Below are 23,735 nucleotides of genomic sequence, written 5' to 3' on the forward strand. Positions count from 1 at the left end.
CGATGTTATTACGGTATAATTCAGGCCGTTATTTCTTTACGTCAATACTCACTTTTTGCTTAAAACGCAATTTGTCTAATATTTCTTATACTGAAAATGGACACAGGTCCTAATTACTGTTTTTTGTGACTGCAATCACTCACATTCTGTATGTTCTAATGGAATTATCTGAATCTTATATATGTTACTTATATAATGTAGCTGCTAGATTATATAAGTAAGGAATAATTGACGACGGGCCGTTGAATTATTAGAAAAATAATGCACACCCGAGGTGGTGATGCGGCCACGACGCGAAGCGGAGTGGCCGTTACACCTCGGGTGTGCATTATTTTTCTAATAATTCAACGGTCCGGAGTCAATTATTCCGCTTGTACTACGGTTGCCACACCTCAAGACATCGATCAGATGATATATTTCAAGGGATTCGTCCGGTTTTTCTACTTAAATCGCTATTGTGAGTAGGATTATTTCTTCCGCATCTCATCCAACGACTCTTTTGCTAGTTCAAAAACGTCATTAGCTGTTGTTTTTTTGGTGTTTTCTTCGTGTTTTTCTCCCTCGAGTATGTCTAGCTGTTCTTCGCTGATCGTTTTATATCTTTTGTTGTTGCTGGCTGCCTTTGATGTCCGCTTCCGTTTATGTTGTTTTTCATCTGGACTGTCTAATACTGCTGCAGCCCAGTTGTTGAAAGTTTCATATTCACCGTAAATATTAAAATTTACTTTCGGAAAATCGTCTGTCATGTTGTTTTTGTTAGTCCTGTGTGCTGTATAGGTACTGTATGCTAATTTCCGTTATTAAAGTTAACTATGCGAAGTGATATGGAACTGTAATACGGTCAAGAGAGCTGCCTGGAACTACGTTCGCCGTGCGTTTCCCTGAAAATAATTGCACACCTCAGAACGTTCGTCAGCCAATCAGATTCAAGCATTCAACGGTCCCGTAGTATAAGTAACATTACTCGTGCTTTTTTTAAGTTCTAGAATGTTTGCGGAGCTCGATCATTCTTGATCAAGATGGCAAGGTAAGTGGTAGTCTTTTACACAGGGCTGAACTGGAATTAAATATTTGCATTGTAATTTTGGGTCCCCCGCTGTAAATTTTGCTGAGGGATGGGGGCGGGTCCGCCACAATACTGTTAGCGGGGGCGGGGCTGGAGTTCCACAGTTAACACTGACTGCTTTTGACAAACTTTACTGGACGAGAGGGTGGGGTGGTCACCCACGATAATTTTTTCCACTAATACAGACTGATACACTGCTCCATATAAATTTCGCCAACCGGAGGGGGGTGTTAATTGTTATCGTTAACAGCAATTAATGTCAGTTTGTAACAACTATTGTTAGTAAGTGTATTGGCACTAACCAGGAGCGTTGTTTGGAAGATAGGTGATCGATGTGTATATGTAACATTAAAATGTTCTGGCTGTCTACTTTGATGGTACTTGGATGATTTTTTATTATGGGTCTATTCATTTTAATGAAAAGGCCCATATTACTCTTAACCTAGTAAACTATACTTTCCGAATTTGCACTTAGCCATTGAATTGAACGGAACTCACTTTGGGGCCAAGTCGTAGGGCTAGCCTAGACGGACGGATTGACATATCAGTTGTCTTTGTTCCCTTGCAAAGTCAAAAAAAAAACTTTATCTATCTATCTATCTTCCGTGAATTTCGGCAATTAATGCAGGTCGTACCGTAGCGTGCACCCAGGCAATGTATATGTCAAAACTTTAATATGTCCTTTATGGTGTGAGGTGTGCTATTACTTTTGTTGGCATTTCGCGTTACCATGGTTGACGTTATTCACGATCAAACACACTAAAAATCCCATAGGAATGCATTAAATGCTAACTTTTGCTAGCATTAGCATATACCTAACTAACCATATGAATAGTAATATGGATTGATCTTTTCATTGCAATGAATAGCCCAATAAGAAGCAAAGCTCCTGCCCAATCCACAAACTCAATGACCCACACACTCCTGACACTACCTAGCGCACCCTAGCAAAGACCTACCGACAGCCTAGCAACCACATAGGAACGTCCTAGCAACCATCTACTAATGCCTAGCAACACCCTATCAACCACCTAGAATTGCATAATAACACCATAGTAACCACCTAGCTATGCCTAGCAACCAGCTACTGACATCCTAGCAATGCCTTCTGACACCCTAGCAACCACCTAGCAACACCCTAGCATCCACCTAGTATTGCATAGATACACCCTAGCAACCTCCTAGCAATGCCTAGCAACCACCTAGCAACCAGCTACTGACACCCTAGGAACGCCATCCGACATCCTAGCAACCATCTACAATTGCATAGCGACACCCTAGCAACCACCTAGCAACCAGCTAGGACACCCTAGCAACACCTTCTGACACCCTAGCAACCACATACAGTTGCATAGCAACACCTTAGCAACCACCTAGGAACACCTAGCAACCAGCTACTTAATTAGATGCACCAGCTCTACCACGGTCAGCAGAATACACCCATCTCAAAATTTCTTCAGGAATTTTCATTCCAGTTAAATATTATTATTCGACTAAACCGGATTTTGAAACCATTTGTTCTTTATGAGGTATTCACTGTTATCTCTGCTGTATTGATACCTTTTTAACCGAATGCTGTTTCTTCTCTCACCACTAGGCGAATGGAAAAAGCCGTTTCCTGGACTGACGATAAATACTGGCAAGCCTGGGATAAATGGGATGAAGTAATCCAGTGGGAAGATGAGGAAAAGTCTTCGTCCACAACACTTCCCCATAACCAGGCTAGCTCCTCTAATGGAGGCTTGGATGCTGGCATGGCAGAAGCTGATGAGCAAGAGAGTCTCCAGCTATATTATCGGAACAAAAAGAAAAAGAGTCGAAAGACCAAAAATGAAACACCGGCAGCAGAAGAAAGGAGAGGTGAAGTTGGCCTTAGTGAACCAAAAGAGGAGGCTGAAGGAGACATGAAGCTGCATCAGGTGGAGGGAGGGAAAATTAATATAAAGCTCACAGATGAAAAAAATGTCAATATAGGAGATATTGACATAGAAATTGGTCTGAGAGAGCTTCAGGAATTCCTCAAAGGCGATGCCCATTTTGACATTGTTGGGCTTGAAATCGGCAATGTCATTGTGGAAGTGATAGAGGATGAAGGACTAGAGACAGAACTAAGTGTGGAAGTCACAGAAGTGGAGGTTGTAAACTGTGACGGATGTCCAATGAACGATGTAGCAATGGAAATCTGTGACATGCAAATGGAGAAAGTGCTACTAAAGCAAGATGCCCTCCATGTAAATAAAGCAGGAAAAGTGAAAGTGGCAGCCATTGGTGGGAATGTGGTGGAGGTGCCACTGAAGACCTCCAGAACCTGCCGAAGAAAGAAAAAGAGGAGGCAAAGTTAGGTCAGGCTTCCATTCCTATCTACTGCTGTCAGCATCAGGAACATCAGGCAGAAGTCAAACATCCTTTTCAGACTTTTAACAGAGTATTACTGTTAGCAATTAATAAATAATTACATTTAATGTGGCCAGTTTGAAGTGTGTTCTTTAAGACTGAATATCAGGATGATGAGAGAAAAGTTTTGAGTTTAAACAGTAACTGTCACAGCACAGCATTGGTGCAGATGGGAAAAAGACAATGATCCACGTAACAAAACAATACTACTAAGACAAAGGACCACAAGGGGTCAAACAGATGGAGAAACACCAAGGTAAATAACTAAAGACTTAACTAGGACACTGGACTAATTACAAGAAGTCTATTTATAAAAAAAAAAAACAGGTAAGGGAATAGAACAAAACCCTTGTAAGCACAACTCAAACAGATTCTAATAAATGAACTAAGGTAGGAACTTAAATACACACAGAAAACTGGGGAAAACAAAGGACAGGTGTAATTCATAATCAATTAACCAATCAAGGGAGGTGCAGTAACAATGTGAAACAGGTGGCACAGAAACTAGGAAGCTTTACGAATACCAAAAAGCTAGGAAACATTAACTGGGAATATAGAGCAAGGCTAATCAATTACAAAATCAAAAGGTACAAAACAAATCTCAAACAGAACAGAAGGAGGGTGACCCAGGTGCAGTGGCCTGTACTACGAAGCGGGGTTACTGGCTTATCGGGGTAACTTGATGGATTTAAGGTACCACAGTTTAAATGGACTTCATATTCCTTCACTTACATTTTGCCCAGACTACCTTAAATCCAACCAAATTATATTTATTTAAACCATATTTTACTGCAATCAGACATTTTGGAAATCCGGGGGGCTTCTACCATTTAACCAACTGCAATGTCAGGAAATTAAAAGCTTTGAAGAAATAGTATTGAATAAAGCAGCTTAAATAATGCACTGATGTCCTTTTCCAAATCCAAATGAAGTGTATACTGCCTGCGAGATATCTCTGAAAGAAAACAAAAGTTTAATGGCACCCCTTATTGTTTATTCCATGTTTAACAAAAATTTGACTTGCTTTTGATTATTGATTCAGTTGAATACTTTATATAATTAAACAAATGAAAATGGCATGAACAAAAAAGATGGTACCCTTAATTTAATATTTTCTGGCATCACCTTTTGCAGCAATCACAAATTTGCTTTAAAATTGATCTCTGGTGAACTTGGGGGTGAGAGACACAAAATTACTAATTAAGAATATCAAGGCGAGTGAACAGGCCAGGAGATGGGACCGTGGTAAACTAGGGGCTAGGAAACACAGCAAACAAAATACAAAATCCGACCAAGATACTAAACATAAGATCACATAGGTTTATAAGGGCAGCTAGTTGAGTATAGTTGAGTTACAGGGGACGTGCTCAAATGCAGGACAAATGCTGCTTGCTGTAGCAATACGGCAAAATGTGCAATAAAAGCTTACTGATTCATTAGTATAGATCTTATGGTTCAGGATTCTGAACACTTCTGAAAAGTCATGTTATGCTGACTCTGGATACTGCCCCATTGATGTCTCATTTGGCTAGACTCAACTGCAACCTTCTTTTTCAGCTGCCCCCCCCCCCCCAGGATATAAACTAGGCTATAGACACCTAGTCTACATGTACAAATCTGCCATTTTATCTGTGGTTGAATGAAAAGGTTGCTAGAGTAAGCAGGGAGGCACCTGTGTCAATACCGGGATCAAAACATAAAGAGGGTATTCAGCTCTAAATAGAATAAGGCCCAGTGCAGTAAACTGACACAGGAGGAAATGATTTAACTGAAAGTTAAAGAACATGTTTTAATGCCCAGATGTTTATTGGAAAATCACATTTTAAAATTATTATTCCTCATAACCTGCCTTGGAACAGGTTAAGCATGTAGCATAACTTACCATGGTGATGTACCCTACTAAGACGTAAACCAGTGTCATGATATCGGAAACTCAGAACAGCCTCTGGTTTTGCTATTCGGCTAAGCAAGAATTCCTGCTTTGTGATACAGGCCCCTGGTCAAAAGTTACACAATTTAAAGCTCATACAGGACAAATAGGGCTACATTTCATTGAAATTAGCAACCAGTAGAAAATATTTAGTACATTGTAACAAATGTTTTTAATATTATAATGGGCAGATGGGTCCTGTTGTTTGGTGCAATTCACAAGACTGACAACAGGTATAATTTAACCTCATTGTGGGTTTTATTGCCCCCCTACCACGCACACACAATATATATACACTGCTCATATGCTAGTCGCCTGGATTACTCGCAGCACACAAGGTGGCCACACAGCAGAATAGCACCACAATTCATGATACAGAGAACTATTTACATTACTTACAGCGTTGGCACCGGTCCAGCACGCCATCCTGCCCGACGGATACTGTACCTCCAGAGCTATGATATTTATCATATTTATTTTAAATGACTAATATACGACTAATTTTGTTCAGTTCACGAAAAAGATTCGACTCTTCGAATCACTGATTCATTCACTTCAAAACAAGCAAGTTAAAAAACTAGAAGTGTCATAACATTGTAAAATATTTAGCCGCAAAACAATATAAACACTATAAAAAGCAAGCAACAAAATAAACTATTAGTGTATGCAGTAGTTAAGACGTAGGCTGACGAAGTAGTACTCATATTATAACCGTAACTTTATATATGTCGCTACATTAAAATACTAACAAATTCCAGTAGATGGCGCTCTAATGCGTACAACAGTCACACCGTGAACTTTGTGTCTGCAGTTCGTTCCTTCATTCAGTGAAGGAACTTGCAATGGTAATTCAGATCAGTAGTGACGAACTGGTTCGTCAGTCAGTCAGTGTACTGAGAATGCCACATTCACTCGGTGAAAATGAACTGATCAATGGGAGTTGTATGGTATGGTGTATTCTGCCAAGTCACTGGATCATTGGGTAGTTGTTATGACGGTTTTGCTGATACAGTTTACTAATGTTATTTCCCAGTGGCAGTCATTGAAGTGAAGATGACAGCTCCCGACCAACGCAGAATGCCATTTATCACTCTGTATGCATCACACAAAGAAATAAAATATGCTTTGGCTAAAAATAATACATCAAGAATAAGACTCTTATAGTACACCTCAACTTCGCTGTTTACAAAGGTGACATATGTTAACGCTATAGAAGACCTGAGTTAAACAGATAAAATCTACCTACCGTATCACTAAAATATATATATATATTTCTTTTATAAAATATACACGTGCATGCATCAGTACAACTATTTTCTATTGTTCGGCGTCGCCATTCAAAAAAAGGAAAATACAAAAAGTCAAAGTGAACTTTATTGTCATCTCTCTATACACAAGTATACAGACAGACGAAATAGCGAAGCTCAGACTAGAGACCTGCGCGGGACGGATTTTTCAGTGCCGCTCCTGCCCGCTCCCGCAAGATTCTGTCCCGCTCCCGCAAAAAATATATATTATTTTCTCCCGCTCCCGCCCGTAGCATTCAAGTTTTGTCCCGCTCCCGCCCGCAAAATCCCGCAGGTAAACATATAAGTAGTTTTATTTTTACCGCTTCTTCCCGCTACTCTGTTATTTGTTTCACTTGCTTCCCTTTTGAGTATATATAAAAAAAGAAACGGAAAATACACAAATATGTTTCGTTTTATTTGAGTTTAATTAAATGGAATGATGAACATGGACACGAACGAGGAGCTTTTCAGAACATGCCATCCCGTCCAAGCACCAGGCTGATTCCTTCTTGGGGTGTCCGGTTAAGTCCCCCGGTGTTCTGATGAGTTGAACTACCTATTGAGACGTACTATCGAGCCTTTTTGCGCATGTGCAGTTCCACCGTTTTGGGATTAGGGTTAGGTTTCAGGGGTTTGGGTTAGGGTTAGGGTAAGGGGTTTGGGGGTTTAGGGTTAGGGTAAGAGTTAGGGTTATCGATTAGCACTACGGTAGGATAACTCGACGAAGTAGCTCATTTCGACAGAACACCGGCACTCAGAGCACGACGATTAGCCTGTAAATTGTTATTATTTTAATTTAGTCGTTTTTGTTGCTTTTGTGCAGTAGATAAATGAGTATTTGTTTTTAATAAATTAATTTTAAGATAATTCCATTTTGCAGGAGTCCCGCGATTAGTTCTATTCTCCCGCAACCCGCACATACATGAGGACCTTACCGCCCGCACCCGCATTCACCCATCAAATCTTGTCCAGCACCACACTTAGTGCGTTGGGTCCCGCGGTACTCCCGTGGGAGTGCAGGTCTCTAGCTCAGACTCCACAGAATATTCATACAATTGAATTAAACCATCACGTGACCCGGCCATGTCCACATGCCAAAAATATTTTTGGTCACGTGACATAGAGTGCGAATAGAAAAAGGGTATGACGTATACGATTTATGCATGAGTTAAAGGAGAGTAAACGCTTTGAATAGAATCACAAAACATGAATATTAACCATTTATTGTATATTATACATGAGTAACCTAAAGTTCTGACTGCTAATGATGAGGTATCATTAGTCATCATAATAAGTTGCTGGACCTCATATCAACGCTATAAAAACTGAACATACATTGCAGTACACTAACTTGTGACTAAGTATTAATAAAATACACCCAAATGGAAATGTTTCCGGTTACTAAGTTTAACTCCATTTTTATTGTACAATAAGCAGAAGTATTCGGCAGATAATAGCTGCTTTCGTCTAACCGAAAGTAAGAGTTAAACTGCCTCGTGTGGGTTTTTTTTTTATAAGTAAATTATAGTATTAATTTAAGGAGATTTGAATTAATAACAGTCCCTCTCAGTATGTGTTGCGATCTGCAACGGAATACGTACGTGACTTTGTTAGTTTAACCATGCAGATGCACTGCACAAATGTCACTTTCAAAGTCACTTTTATTCAGACAAAGACCTCATAAGCACTTCTTTCTCATACACAACGCATATTCTCCCGCCGATACGCATAGGTCGAACAACCAACACGTACCTGATTCTGATCCAGGAAACATTACCACAGCGCCGATATTATTCAGCAAAAAGTACATGGATAGTACGTTTCAGAAATGCTATAAAGTTTTCTTAACATTTGATTAATATTATTTTTAATACACGTGTTTCTTAGTAAACAGTTCTTACGTAATGTATGAATGAAAGTTCCAGAAAAGCTTATCTTCACCCAGTTCCTTTGAAGTTATATGCTTATATCCATTGGCAATCTATCGAACTTTCAAATATGTATTTATTGCATCGGTGCACGCAGGACATCTTTCTGGCTCTATGCACGTGCCTCATGGCGAATTCTGACTGCAATGCAATTTTTTATCACGGACCCGGTATTTAGAAACGTCCGACATTTCCTTTTGTCATTCAGAACATTTTGCCACGCACACATGTACGGACAGGTTGACTGTCCTTGCTCGTGCTTTATTGGTAAGCGTTGAATCCGCCTTGAAGTTAGTAATTTAACAAAAAAATAATGCAGGAAGCAGTAGCACGGCGGTGATGAAACGGTTAAATTACAATCCGCGGGACGAGCCCCTCTCACTCCCCCGCCAGGCCCAGCCTCCCCGTAACCATGTCATTCGCGGCGCGGCTGTGTGACAACGCGCCGAAAGCCATCCAGGCATCAGCCCTGCACATCATCACATTCAAAAGAGAAAAAAGAAGCGAAGCTCCAAAAGATGGCGGCCTTCAATATCTTATCAAGAGCCGACAAAATTATCTACAGGAATTTATCAGCGGCTTGCAGAGCTCATGTAAACGTCGCTTCACGTTCGGTGAACAAGGTCGGTGACATTTAAGGGGCGCTTGAATATGTGAATTAAGGATTTGGGGAGCTGTGCGTCCTAGTGTTCATCCCGTGACTCCCCAACCATAAATAGAATATTTAATATTGCAATAACAGGGTCGCGACGTCATAATGTTTGCATTCCTTTAGCAGTATTGATTGAAATTGTACTTCTCTGATTTTTTTTGACTGTGGATATCGTTACATTAAATATGACACCTTGCCCTGTATTATTTCCTGGAACATTGAGTCATATCTTATTTACGTTTATGTTAGGGTAATATCTTTACCACACATTTTTAAAGAGCGTCGTTTATGAATTGTACTTTTATTTTTATGAGGTAGTAGTCTGAACCGAATGTAAGGTATTTACCACCAGAGAAAACGGTATTGTATTACCTGACCTTGGTGAATAGTTGGCTGGTGAATTAATTCTTCAGCTGGACTTATTTACTTAGGATATAACACGTTTCTAAATGAATATTTAGGCTAGAGCTTTTACATGCCAATGACAGTAAACCACCCTTTTTCCTATTGTCTCGTGCCCCTTTTTGTCCCGCGTGTGGCGCGTTTTGACCCCATTTTTGCACAACCAGAGACGCACTTTGTATTTAGTGCATGCTGATTTTGTTTATATGCACGAATAATATTTAATCAGTAAATTACACATACACATATGTGTAGCACATCTGCTGTAAAACGTAAGGCCTTTATATATAAAAAGAAAAACTGGTCCTGGCTAGCCTTTCTGTTACCGAAGGTAACCTCAGAATCTCAAAACTGTAATACCACAGAGGAAGATATGGGTATGAGGCGGTGGATTAACTATTTTTGGAGTCTTTTAAAGAATGTTTTAAATGATTATCTTCATATTATGTGTTTATTTTGTAAAGTGTTTGTATTATGGCCTTTAGATCCATTCATATAAGCAGTAGCTTTGCAGGACTGCTGTGGGCCAGACAGGGGTGCTGTTTAGTGATCTTCATTGCCGCTGCACCCTCCACGAAGGGCATGTCCAATCTCCATTGCCAAGTGTCTTATCTTAATGAGATAGAAAAAAGTTGATTTACTTTGCAGCAGACACCTGAATTATTCTAGTAATATAAAATAATTTAACCCCATACAAATGAAAGTACTAGCAGACCATAATTTAGGGGATCTGGATCTTCACAGTGGAAACAAGCAGATGCAAATTCTGGCTTTTCTTTTCTTTTGGTGTCACCATTTTATTGTTTTTATTGCTGATACAAATGTACGCAATATAATTGTTGTATCACTATACAAACAAATTGCCTGTGTGGTAGTAACCTGCACTTGCTCTGATAAGCTACCAGAAATGCTACAGTATGAAGAACTGTGGCCTGCTAAGGGTTTAGTAGCCTAGGAAACTCTTATTAGTTCACTTGTGTTCCGTAAGAGAGCGGAACGGTTTTTTCCTAGTCAGCTGTGAGGCCCATGGCTATTAAAGGCATGAGGGGGCACAGAGCACCTTTTAAGTCTTTTGTTAATATCGGGATGGGCCTCCAACTGTGTGTTTTGTTCTGTGTGCTGGTTAGAATGGGTTACACTGCTTTAAACTTCCTTTAATTTAACCAGCATTTTTATTTGTAGCTCAATATATGAGAACCTCACCCTCTTTTTGGTTCGTAATTAGTGTTCTCATAACTGTATCATGGCTGTGATTTGAAAATCCAGGGGGAGGGTGGCAGGTAGTAAGTTAACCTCAAGGTAACTAATGTTTTATGAACAAGATTCGTGATCTGAAGTGGATTAGCCACCCGCACGCTTCTCCCGTTACTTCCCTTTACTGATTACCTTGACTAGTGAGCAGTACTGAGATATTTGATCACCTTTTGTTGTTGCGTGTCTCTGAAGCATGGTTTAGTTTTCCTGGCTTAATTCGGTGCATGTATTTCTCATCTTCCTTCAGATTTGTGGTTGTTACCTCTCTACGTCCAGCAACCGGAAAGCCCAGTTCTACAACAACCCCTTAGATGCGGTGAAAGACATTCCTAGTGGCTCCACATTACTGGTGGGAGGTAAGCTGTGAAGTTTTCTCGACTCTCTTTGCAAACACACTTTAAGCGGATGACGACATTCACCCTCCACTTTCCCCTCCCCCACCCTCTCCCCTGAGGCCCATCCCATGGCGATGTTTGCGGGGATTCATGTAACGGCCAGTTCGCATATTTGCTGGATCCTCTTTCACGGGTTTGTGTGTTTGCTGTAAACATGTGCTAAAGTCTTGCTATCTAGTTAATTTCCCTGCCTAGTTTTCTGCTGTCACCCTCTCAAACTCCAGGGCTGGTACACATAGCAAACACTTTCCTTTGCCAAACGGAACAGATCTGAACTGGATCTTCCTGTAGATCTGGTCATGTTGTCATAAGGGCGATGCCATGTGACCAAAAGAGGTGGCCTGGGCTTGGTGTCTGTGAGCCTAAACATCAGTATGAAAGGAACTTCTTGAAGTGAAATCCCCCTCCACCACAGGGGGACTGAGCTATCTCAAATCTGGGTATTCGTTGGTTTCAGCATGGATCCCCTCAGCCAGCCCAGTATGCCCAATAAGCGATGCCCACTTTATATCCACTTTATACCCTGATATGACTTCAGATTAGCCCTGGAGGCCCACAAGCCTCCGATTCTGATACCATGCTTTGGAGAACATCTGGTAATGATTTACATTAAGTGCACCTTCATAATGCAATTATAATGCATTCATAGAACATTAATAAGCAGCACATAAGTATACCTTAATATGAAGGTGCACCTAAATTTCTCTCAATGCATTACGAAGGTACACTTGATGTAAATCGTCACCAATGTCTGTTATTGATGTATATTAAAGCTGTCATATCTTGTTCATTGAAAGTGTTATGAATGCAACAATTTAAAGCATGTTCACGTGTACTTCCATGCTGCTTATTAATGTTCTATGAATGCATTATGAAGGTGCACTTAATGTAAATCATTACCTAACTTCTTATAATGTTATTTTTTCTTTGATGCACTGTGTCATTCATGTTCTAACTATGTTTGTTGACTACATTACAGTCCGACTGAGAAATGAGTCTTTGGGTGTTTCCTTCACCCTGTTTCGGATGTAATAATCCCATGTGTTCAGACGGTAATAAGTCAGAACGTCAGCTGTCTGATATTCCTGTCTTTTCTTGAGGGTTTGGTCTATGTGGAATTCCGGAGAACCTGATTAACAGTTTGTTGAAGACTGGTGTCAAGAGCCTCACTGCGGTCAGCAATAATGCTGGGTAAGGCATCACCTGGTTCTAAACTCCTATATTCCATCCACCCATTTTCTGTAACCGCTTGTCCTATATAGGGCTGTGGGGGGTCCGGCGCTTATCCCAGAATCTATGGGTGCAAGGCAGGAAGCAACCCAGGATGGGCCCCCAACCCGTTGTGGGGCACATTCACACCCCATTCACTTACACCTGCGTAGAGTTTGGTAACTGCAATAAACCTCAGCATGTTTTTGGATTGTGGGGCGAAATTGGAGTACCCAGAGGAAACCCCGTGAAGACACGGGGGGAGAACATGCAAACTTTGCTTACATGGAGCCATAGCAAAGACTCGAACCCTGGTCCCAGAGGGTTCAAATCCTGCACCGTCTCTGTTTGTATGCATGCAGAGTTTGCCTGATCTACCTGTGTTGGGCAGGTTCTTATTGGATACTCCTGAATCCTCCTGCAGTACAAAGATATGCATTTAGGTAAATTTGCATTTCTGTGAATTGCCTGTAGCGAGTGTATTTTCCCTGTGATGGAATAGCATCCCACCCAGAACCAGATTATGGATCAAAATGAAGACAGAACTTTGAGGTTTATGCCTGCATTTGAACAGGTGCCCCTCATTCGCTTGTTAACGCTTGAAAGTGGAATTTGGTTATATTAAGGGTTCAGCTATCTAGTGTGTATAGTCGCTGTCTGGTGGAAAATGAGTATCCCCAAAAATCTATTTCAGGTGCATGACAAAACACATTTTCTCAGAAACTACTTTATAAAATAAACCTAAAACAACATTATGCAGGCACATATAGAAACCTCTATTAGTCATCAGTGAACAGTTTAATGATTTAAATGGACTTGCGTAGATTGTTGTCAGTGCAGCAAATATGTCAGTTTTATCAAAATACAAGCCAGTTTGACTTTATATTCACAATTAAAAATGGTGCTAGTTAGCTATCAAACTGTCAATGATAAGTTCTTGAAATGAGTGATATGAAGTAATCCATACAAACAACCATCATGTATACAAATAAACATAAAACATAAATACTACTTAAATAAATGACTTCATAAAACTTAATTTCATTGGTCGATTAGATGTCACACACTGTCAGCAGTCAGAAGAGAACGGGCATGTTCCATCTATAGTAAATAGTCACAATCGTGAAAAAGTGGACATAAATGGTTTTCATCAAACAGCAATGATATTTGGACAATGGACTAAAACTGCTTCAGAATCTCGTAAGTAGTATGCTTAGCTGTTATCATCTGGTGATGTTTACATTGTGCTCTGGGCAGATGATTGGTCCAGCTCCCTTTCTTCCTCTTTGGGTTGGACAGCGTGATGCTATACACCTTCTGCTGCCATGCACAGTGGTTGGCTATGTCATGTGCTCTAGCATATTGTTTTAATAGCTCACATGATTGTTACGGCTGGAGCTGTAATGGCTGCAGCATAATTTAGAACAAATTGCTGTGTAAACTACTTTGCTGAATTTTTAGATGATTGTACTGGAAGATGGGTTTTAATTTGTGCCCCTGGATTGTGTGGTCAAGCCCATGCCTGATGCAAATGCTGCCAAGTCTTGTTAGGCACAATTTCGACTTATATCTAGGGAATTTCTACCTTTTCTTGCAATACTGGGTTGACACAAGCTTAGTGTAACACCCAATTTGATTCATGAAGTGGGGCTACATTTCTCGCCTTATTGTGTTATGAAAAGGAAGATCTTTGCTCTAAAGTTACTTGACAGGTGGTGCAAGGTTACTTTTAACCTGATTCATCTGGTTTGCCGATCTCTTCCCCCAATAAGGCAGGCGGGCTGCCCAGACAACACGATGACTGTGCATCCTCATGTTCCATCATGGAGCTCCTCTGACTTGCAGCTGCCCGTAATCCGAGGCTCTGCTTTTTATAGCTTGGTTTCACTTTTACTGCTCCACTTTTAGCTCCTGCATTTTTCTGCAGAAAGCAAACCCTGGACATGCATTCACTGGTACTTTATGCGCTTTTACTTTTTCTAGAGGCTTCCAGAGTCTGCTGTCTGCTGCAAACTGTCCCATATATATTTTTAACGGTTTTCTTTGATGTGTCGATGGAAACTCCATTTTGCATTCATGACAGTCTGTCTGAGCTTGCTGTGCCAAGAGGAGGTTAAATGAGGTTATGGCTTAGGTTTTAGTCTGTCAACCAACTGAAAGGGACATTTCCATTTTCCAGAGCTTTCTTACTCGCACCTGTCCCAGTCATCCAGGTCGTTTTTGATTTGGCATGTATTATTGCACAAGAAACCTTGAAAGGTTGGTTAAATATTTGCAAAGAAATTGATATGCTGTCACATTTTTCTCCTTTCTGAGAGTCAAACTCTGGTGACCTCACACAATGGATAAGGTTATAAAGTTTATTTCCATAAAGTAAGAGTACAGCTATGTGGGGTGTAACCCTGTAAACCTGTTTCTCTTGTTTAAAAAGTTTCTTATAATGTGAATCATTAGTGTTTTGCTCCTATTCTGAGGGGGTGACTTCTGCAAAGTGTGTGTTTGTGAAATATATACTGAATAATGTTCTCTCTGTAATGTTCTTCACAAACAATATGCAGATGTTCTGGAAGGTCTGAATGAGTAGAGGGTGGTGATGCAGTATGTGGCACCATGACTCAGCCTCATACCTCCAGGTTGAGGGTTCAGATTCCGCGTCTGCTCTCGGCATGTGGAGTTATGTTCCTCCTGCATCACATGGGTTTCCTGGTTTCCTATCACAGTCCAAAGACATGCAGTTAGGCTTATTTGTGTCTCATATCCAATTCCCCATTTGTGTATGTGTGTGTGTGTGTGTTAGGTCTCCTCCCCTTGACCCTGACCGAGATGGATGGATTGATGGATTATACTGATTATAATACTTGATTTGGTCAATTTGTGCATACAAATCCACAGTGACTAATCGGCGATTATTGCCTTTATTTTAGAAGCAGGCTTAGACTACACACAAAGCATGACAAAAGCCAGCCATTAAAGTGCAACTTCCTGGTGTGAAACCAGACAGCCTTCGTAGCTTTGTAGCTCCTTTCAGTTATGTGATGGAGCTGTCTTCACAGGGTATAGCCAAAACTTGGGGAAAAAAGTATAATTGACAATTTTTAGATGAACTAGGCTAGGCTATTAATTTGTTTTAAAAGCTTACCAGTTGTGGTGTGCAGACAGTCCCTTACTGGAAAATAAAACGCCATGTCTCGTATTGATCCATGCAAGTATGCCATTTGTCCCGTATTTTTATACACATTTCTATGGAGCCACTAAGGGGACAAAAATAATACAATACAATAAGTCCTTTTGCAAGACATCACAAAACTTTTGTTTTAAGCAATTGACTGTCAGGGACAATGCAAACCATTTAAGTTTCAAATCATGCATTTTATTACGTGATAATATTTGTATTGCATCCATTGGAAGTACAAAGACTGCGTTGGTTGATTGATCGTTTCCCTACTGTCTGGCACCACTCCCCTTTCTACCCCCCCATATGGTAGCCCACCCAAATAGTAATTTTTGTGGATATTCATTTTAATGTCACAATTACAATTACAGTTACAATTGATGGAATCCATATTCAGTATTGCTGTGAATGTACATCTCTAATCCATATACTTCTTTAAACGCTAATACCAGGGAGGTATTCCAGATGGTGTCCCGTCTAAAACTTAACAACACCACGGTAAAGTAAGAGTTATATTCAAAATTCAGTTTTTCATTTATAGTATGGTTTAACAAAAGCAAGCAACACTCCTTGGTTTTCCAGGTTTCTTTATTAGTGAATTTTATTTCATATTTGAAGGTTTGCATGTGCACTTCACAGCACTGGTAGTGAATGGATACAATGGACACAGTGCAATTATTAATAAATTTGTATAAAAAGACACAAAATCTGAAAATTATATGGTGTGCATTGTCCCAGCTTTACTGTATGTCATTTTATAGTTATTAGTCCATTAATTCTGCCCTTTGTGCTTTGTACTTTGACACTCCAGTTAATAGTAAGCTAAGTATTGCGAGTTCTCACTTAAGGACTCATTATTTTTTTCTTTCCTTTTTTCCTTCTCTGCATCTAAAGTTCCTAGATTAATGTACAGCTGTGACTATTTATGTAAAGCGACTTAACATTGCGCGCTTCTGTGGTTGTGTGTGTCGATTATAGCCTATCATTGTTTATTTGGATATTTTTTAATTAATAAAATAATATACAGTATTTTAGATATCAGCCAGCCCTACCCCACATCCTCTGTATTTCACAGTGGAGTAGATATTTTTTCATTTTTACTAGAGGTAAAACTTTATTTTACTTTATTGGTATCAGCACCAATCCAGACATATGCAACAGACTGGGTATCGGCCATATGCTATTGATCCATGTCCGATACTTACTTGGTTTTCGGCAGTCTGTAAAAAGAGACTTCCTGTTTCTTGGTAAATCAATTTATACAATCAATCACACAACAGCTCTTTCCCATTTTAGGTTTTGCGGCATTCAAACTGAATGCTTAGAACATCAGATAAGTGGGTGACAATTAAACAGCACAGGAAAACAAGGGCTTGAGCCCTATCCCCCATTTATGAAGACCAGCTGCATCCATTTCTGGATGAAACCCTCTAGTAACTATGAAGTGCTAGCTGTTTGAGGTCCAGGCCTTAGTACACTGGTCAGTGCAAACTGTGGATTTTGGGGGCTCAAGCCCCCTTCAGTTACCTGGTAGGGTGGCTTCCCCATTTGTGAAGACAGTCAGCAACCATTTTTATATGAAGTCCTCTGGTACTCTAGACAGTCGGGTGGAAATGGTGGCATGAGGTGCAGGGCCGGGGGAGGTGGGGTGCATGTGATCACCCATGCTGTACTGAGTGGTTTTTCTTCCTTCCTGTGTTTGCTTAACAGAAGTCCTTGGGTAGAAGATGACTGTCAAAGGGTAGAGGAAGGTTCCCCTCAGTTCTGTTCCTGGGGGCCCATTTGCAGCACAGTTTGTAGATTCCTCTGCTCAAACACGCCCACTAAACGTGGCAGTTGGCTGATGAGCTGAATAAGGCTTGTTTGAGCAGGGAAACCTGCAAACTGTGTTACAGACTGGCCCTCCAGGACCGGGATTGGGGAACGCTGGGGTTGAGAAATTTATCCCTGGCGAATAGAGTAAATCAGGCCAACATGAATGTGGGTATTTTGTTGCCTGTGTCTTCACTCCGAATACACAGGCCGATGCTGTAGCAATACAGAGGGAGCAGGGGTCTGTCTTCAGCAGGGCAAATCACCGTGCCGTTGTGTACACATTGAGCAGATTGCAGGCTGGGATTGTTCTGGGATTTTATTAATTTCCAGCTTTATTAGGACTGTATATTTGCATTTAGATGGAACTGACGTGTCCCTGATTTTAGAAGACGATTTTGGTTGTTACGAGTAATTGTTGCTTTTTGTTCAAGCCTACAGCAGAATGGAAAATGTGACCTTTAATCAACCCATGGAATAGATTCAATGAGAGTGGAAAAGAGTTTTGGTGGCACTTCAAATGCCAAAGACCATTTCCTACAGTGTGATGGTCCCTCTTTACTTTTATTTTATAACAAGTCATGCTGGTTAATGTATCCTGCACAACAACTTTAGTAGAATGCATTTCCCCTTTATTTCTAATCTTATGGGAAGGTTTATTCCACGTCATCCTATTCATATACATCAAAGGACTGAGACCTGCTGATTTCAATTTTTCAATCCAGCAGAGGGCAGAGTGGAGCAGCTACAGCCTTATATGACCTTGAATAACACTGCTGCATGTTCTTTTTTTGTAACTGGATTCCCAAAGCCAATGAAAAAAGCAGAGAGGAGCCAGTCAAACTGTGAGAAAATGTTCCTCTGCCAGCTGGTCCTAAATCAGCTTGAGATGTTTAAATGATATGAAATTATATGAAAATGCACAGAGACATAAAGTAAAATATCAGAGCACAAAAGCATTTTTTTGCCCCTGAGGAATGCATGACAAGTTGCCTCCGAGCCCAGTAACGCCTTGTCAGGAAAAGCCTGGTGTGGCAGTGTACAGGCACAGAAATAGAGAATTAAGGTTCCGTAGGGCAGGCTGTCAGTGTTTTATAGCGAGGTCTCAGTGCTTAGGCTCAGATCCCAAACATGGCTGGCAGTGAGAAATGTCTTTCTTGTGAGGTCACTTACTGCATCTTTGCTCTGCATGGCATTTATTTAGATGTTCCCTTCACTGCATTGTATTAATATGGTTTGAACACGTGTCTGAGACTGGCTGGAAATGTGACTGGGCTGCATTCTGCAGGAGGTGTTGCTGTATGGTAATTTTATTCTCTTCTGGTTTTTATTTAGCACATCCTGGGAATGACACACTGTCGAATGACCATGAGTGTGTTCTGTTTTTTTTTTGCTAAGTAACAAGGATTATGGAGAGATTGTCATGGTGCTTTAAGGTTGCAAAGCAGAGGGTATAATCCAAGATTAAGTGAGATGTGTTCCTGAGTCATGGTTCATACAGCAGGGATTTCACTGTAGAAGCACTGGATTTGTTTGTTTGGTTGTTGTTGTTTTGTTGCTTAGGACGTACCTCAAAGCACCCAGTGTCTTTCAGAAGTCCTTACCAAAATAATAAACCTCAGTAGTTCTCGTTTTGACCGTGGGCTTCTATGTGTCCAGGGTTGATGACTTCGGACTTGGGCTGCTCCTCCAGACCCAGCAGATCAAACGGATGATCTCGTCCTACGTGGGGGAGAATGCGGAGTTTGAGCGCCAGTACCTCTCCGGAGAGCTGGAGGTGGAGCTCACACCGCAGGTAGGGCGCCTGCTTAAACCATGTGCTTCCCTCTCGCCTGCTGCTGCCTTTCTTTGGGGGCTTGGGGGAACTGGCAGGAGAGAAATGGAAATGAGTTGGAGCAGTTTAGATCAGCACACCGGGCAAGTTTCTTTACAGGGGGGGGGGAGGGGGGGTGTAGTGCCAGTTTGGCGCAGGTTTTACACGTGCAAGTCAGCTCTGCCTGAAATAAATATCCAAACAAGAATGGTTTAGAACATGTATGATGTTTGCTACTTTTAGATGTAATATAATCAAATGAAACTCCACAAGTGCGGTGTTTCTGGGGTTTCGTCTCTTCTTGCCTCGTGTTGCCACATGTTAGCAGCTCCAGGCACAGTCCTTTGTGCCGATTGCAGTGTAATTTGTAAAAAGCGGAGTGGAATAGAGCCGTTGGTGGTACATTTCTAGTAAAGGGTTCAGTTCCTGCAGCATTTACTCATAGCTGATTATTTATATATCTTTACTATGTTTCACTGAAATATAATCATCAAAGTTGAGTCAGACTTTTGTAGCATCCAGAATATGAATTAACAAGTGAAATAATTAAGTGCGTTTACATCTCATCAGCGCATTGACACGATTAGGTTGAGGTTTTAATGCTTCCTGAGTGGATTTACAGTGACGGCTTTTCGTCAGGGCACTCTGGCAGAAAGGATCCGTGCTGGTGGGGCGGGGGTCCCAGCCTTCTTCACAGCTACTGGCTATGGCACACTCATCCAGGAGGGGGGGTCACCCATCAAGTACCACAAAGATGGAAGCATCGCCATCGCCAGTGAGAAGCGGGAGGTGAGACATGACCTGTCATTTTTCTCCCCGAAAAGGCTCACTGTCATGGAAGTAGGTCGGCTCACTGGTGCCGGGAGTGCAGTGTTTTTGTCGCCTGGATGCCCCTCATGTGCCCTGTCGCTGCTTGCAGGTGCGGGAATTCAATGGAAGGCATTACATCATGGAGAGAGCCATCACGGGCGACTTCGCCCTGGTCAAAGCCTGGAAGGCCGACCGAGCCGGAAACATCATTTTCAGGTGTCGCCGGATTCTGACTCATGTCTCATTGTTCCCTTAGCAGCGGAGTCGGCAGGGGGGCCGGCCTGAGTTATCTGATACCTTGCATTATTAACCACATCCCTTATTTTTAGCCTGTGGGTTCTGGAAAGGCATTATTCTTCTGCTCCTGTAAGCCTTCTGTCATGCCTCCTTTGTAAGCAGCCTGTGATGGAAGGTCTTTCTGGGGCTCTGTAGCTCCAGGACCTGCGGGCTGTGTGCTCACTGGCTCTTGGACTTATCAGGAAAAAAGTAAATAACAGCAGTTTTGGTTAAAAACATTGAAAGCTAGTTATAGGTTTACCTGTGGGAGGATTGCCCATCTTCAGGTGCTTAATGGAGAGCCTTCTCTGTGTAAAGTGATTGCTAGGCCCCCTATTTTTATATTGCAGTAGGTGGTTTCTTTTGTGAAATGAGTGTCTTATTCTAGCTATTGAGCTGAAAAAGGATAACATCTCCTGGCACTGTGGTCGGGTTTATAAATAGATTCAAATAGAAAACATTACATTGCTCACACTTGCTTTGCAGTCATCGCTTTGATGAACTCTGCGCCGGCTTGGTGCATTTCTCCATTGTCACCACTAGGTCGCAGTGTTTCCTTTCTCAAAGTGCTCAATTTTACGGCTGTCAGGCTACCACCGGAAAAAGCTTTCTCGGAGAAGTGTATAATTTTGACCTCCCCCCCCCCCCACACCCTGTGTTTGTGGAATTTCACACTATGTCTCCATTTTCTGTTTTTACCCTAGAAAAACGGCAAGAAACTTCAATCAACCCATGTGCAAAGCAGCCAAAGTCACAATTGTGGAGGTATGTCGACATTTCATGCATACTGTGGGTTTTGAGTTCACTTAATGTCTTTGCAGTAATGTGGCCACAGGCCGGGTGGATATAAATTTCCCAGAATTTCTCATCTGACAGGAGTGTGGGTTCTATTCTTGAGTTGCAAAAACTTCATATCATCCTTCGCTTTTGTTATGGCTTATTCTAGCTTCGCTTGGTAGGTCCCTCTAGTGAGAATTTAAGGCTGCTCATATGAGTGATTATGTAATTACAAATGCATTGTATGCTGTACACACCTACTGTAAAACGATTAACTTTTCAGGTGATGCATTTGATGGTGAAGGTGAACAATTTTGTGCCATAAGACATTTTTGTGCGTTTTGTTCTCAAGTGATTTCTTCCATGAATTTCCTGCGATTCCATGTTTCAGGCGCCCTCAGCCTTTCAGTGCCTGACATGCATACTTGTAGCACAAGTGCTACTAATAAGCATTAAGTGGCCAGAGTTGCTAGTTATAAGCATTAAGTGGCCAGTTCACATGTTTCAGTGTTTTTTACCAGGTGTCATTATTGTAACTAGCAGGGGGGGGGGGCATCTGTTTGACACACATAACAATAATTTAACAATAAAAATATAAATTGAAATGAAAATATTAAGAATGTCTAAGTAACTGGGTCATCCCTCTGAACTCCACATCCAGATTTGGAGTTAATAAAGATGGAGTTATGGAAGAGTATGTTTGTCTGCAGCATGTTTCCATTACAATAATAATTATTCATTGTGTTTTAAAATTGAGAAAAATTGGACGTCTGGGACGTGGCCGGTTCATCGTGTATAGTGTAAAATTAGTAACGGGGTGCCCCGGTTTGGCCCTAACCCACAAAAACAAAATAAGGACATGAAAGGTAAATATGTCAAGCAGCAGCCTTCTAGGTGAGCTTATGTCCCGACAGTGAGGGCTGGCAGGACTGCAGGCAGCGGAGTGCTGGCTCCTATAGGAACGGCTGGGGGATTGAGCGATGCGTTATGCCTCAGGCTGGCATGCTCTCCGCTGCCTGTTTAACGGAGGAGGCTGAGCGACAGATGGCGATGCAGTGCGCAGCGATGGCCGCGTGCCGAACAGATACCCCTGCCCACGGCGATTTGCGCTGCTCGCAGCTTTACACATTGAGACACGCGGATCTTCTCTAAAACCCTCCGTGATTTCTTTGATACCAGTTTTGGAAGCTGAGGGGCCTAACGAATTGATAAGAACTGCCGACTTGTATGATAAAACGAATAGAAAGACACAATATAGCTAGAGAGTATATGAGATTTCCATTAACATTTGTTAATGTAATGAAAGAAAATTACAATCTTCTTTTCACTAAACAAATTAACATTTGAGGATTGTGGTGAATATCCATCATCCATAAGCACTTGTGCTGTACGAGATCATGGTGGGCCTGGAGTCTGTCCCAGGAGGCCAGGAGCACAAGGCTGGGGACACCATAGATCAGGGGTGTCCCACTCCAGTCCTGGGGGGCCCGGAGCCCTGTGTAACTTAGTTCTTTTCCCTGTTCCACCACAAACGATTCTGCTCAAGAGCTGTAGCACCATGAGTTGCATGGAGTTGAGGTGTGTTAAATGAGGGGAAACCCAAAAATGTGCAGGGCTCCGACCCCCCAGGACTGGAGTTTGACACCCCTGCCCTAGATGACATGAGCACACACTTGCACACATATTCACACATTATGGGTATCTGAGGGGCATCAGTTTTTGGATTGCAAGAGGAAACTGGAGTAAATAAAAAATCAAAGTGCAAAATATTTCCTACTCCTGCATTACTGAACTTTAATTGGCTCATAGCTCTGCTTCCTTTAATTCCTCAGTGTTGCAGAAAATTACTACATCCTTAAAGTGTCAACATTTGGCAAATGTATTTTTAAAAATGGATGATTACTTGCAACAATCATATCTGGGAATGTCAAACAGACTGCTCCATAAGTTGATATATGGTATACATTAAACATAATAAATTGCTGATGTTTACTGTACATTATTAGGAACATCTGTATATAAGTTAGATTTTTTTTAGCACAAGTTTATAGAATTCTTTAATATTGCTTATTTTGTTGAAAGTGGCAGGAAATAAAGCCAAAATAAAGCTGGGGCAACATTTTCATGATGGTTATTTATTTCATAGCTCCGTTATTGATCACATAACCACTTACCAATAGTGACTGATGCTGGCTGGCTTCCATACTGTACATACCGAACAGACCCTCTATCCTGAAGGTGCATCAAAACCCAAAGCATCTTCTGGCAAGTCTGAATCTGTACCCCCTAAGCCGACCAGCGTGTAAAATGCACCGTGGCTATAAATCGGGAGCCGTTCCTTAGCACCCGCGTAGAATATGGTGGAATTGTGCCACAGTACCGTGTGTCATTTTAATAAAACCATTTGCTAAAGGCTAGCAAAACGTGAATAAGCTCAGTCTGTGACAAAAGGCTGGAATCAGAGTCCTTTTCTCTGCTACATGTTGTCCAAACAATTATGGGCGCCAAGAGGGTCACTGTCTCATACTAACAGACTGAGAGCCTTCAACCAGCCGT

General features: G+C 41.3%; 2 protein-coding genes and 1 long non-coding RNA gene across 3 annotated transcripts in view; 2 read left to right on the forward strand and 1 right to left on the reverse strand.

The window, feature by feature from the left end:
- The first annotated feature begins 310 nt into the window (after positions 1–310).
- Positions 311–3,532, forward strand: LOC140586947 (uncharacterized). Its single transcript, XM_072708487.1, has 3 exons — positions 311–457; positions 981–1,027; positions 2,664–3,532. Exons 2-3 carry the CDS (start codon positions 1,020–1,022, stop codon positions 3,406–3,408), a joined length of 753 nt encoding a protein of 250 aa, XP_072564588.1. The 5' UTR covers positions 311–457; positions 981–1,019; the 3' UTR covers positions 3,409–3,532.
- A 5,476-nt stretch (positions 3,533–9,008) lies between these two features.
- The window catches only part of oxct1a (3-oxoacid CoA transferase 1a), a 55,942-nt gene continuing 41,215 nt past the window's right edge, over positions 9,009–23,735 (forward strand). The window contains exons 1-7 of the mRNA XM_023802934.2: positions 9,009–9,230; positions 11,163–11,271; positions 12,411–12,501; positions 19,163–19,298; positions 19,956–20,105; positions 20,236–20,342; positions 21,107–21,167. Coding sequence (XP_023658702.1) covers positions 9,126–9,230; positions 11,163–11,271; positions 12,411–12,501; positions 19,163–19,298; positions 19,956–20,105; positions 20,236–20,342; positions 21,107–21,167 — 759 coding nt within the window. The 5' untranslated portion in view covers positions 9,009–9,125. The remainder of the gene's footprint in view (positions 9,231–11,162; positions 11,272–12,410; positions 12,502–19,162; positions 19,299–19,955; positions 20,106–20,235; positions 20,343–21,106; positions 21,168–23,735) is intronic.
- On the reverse strand, positions 10,121–17,441 carry LOC111839233 (uncharacterized). Its single transcript, XR_002837063.1, has 3 exons — positions 17,219–17,441; positions 15,147–15,230; positions 10,121–10,273 (listed from the first exon to the last, which is right to left on the reverse strand). It is a non-coding gene; the product is annotated as an uncharacterized lncRNA (long non-coding RNA).

This window comes from Paramormyrops kingsleyae, chromosome 2, assembly GCF_048594095.1.
Source record: "Paramormyrops kingsleyae isolate MSU_618 chromosome 2, PKINGS_0.4, whole genome shotgun sequence".
Taxonomy (NCBI): Eukaryota; Metazoa; Chordata; class Actinopteri; order Osteoglossiformes; family Mormyridae; genus Paramormyrops; species Paramormyrops kingsleyae.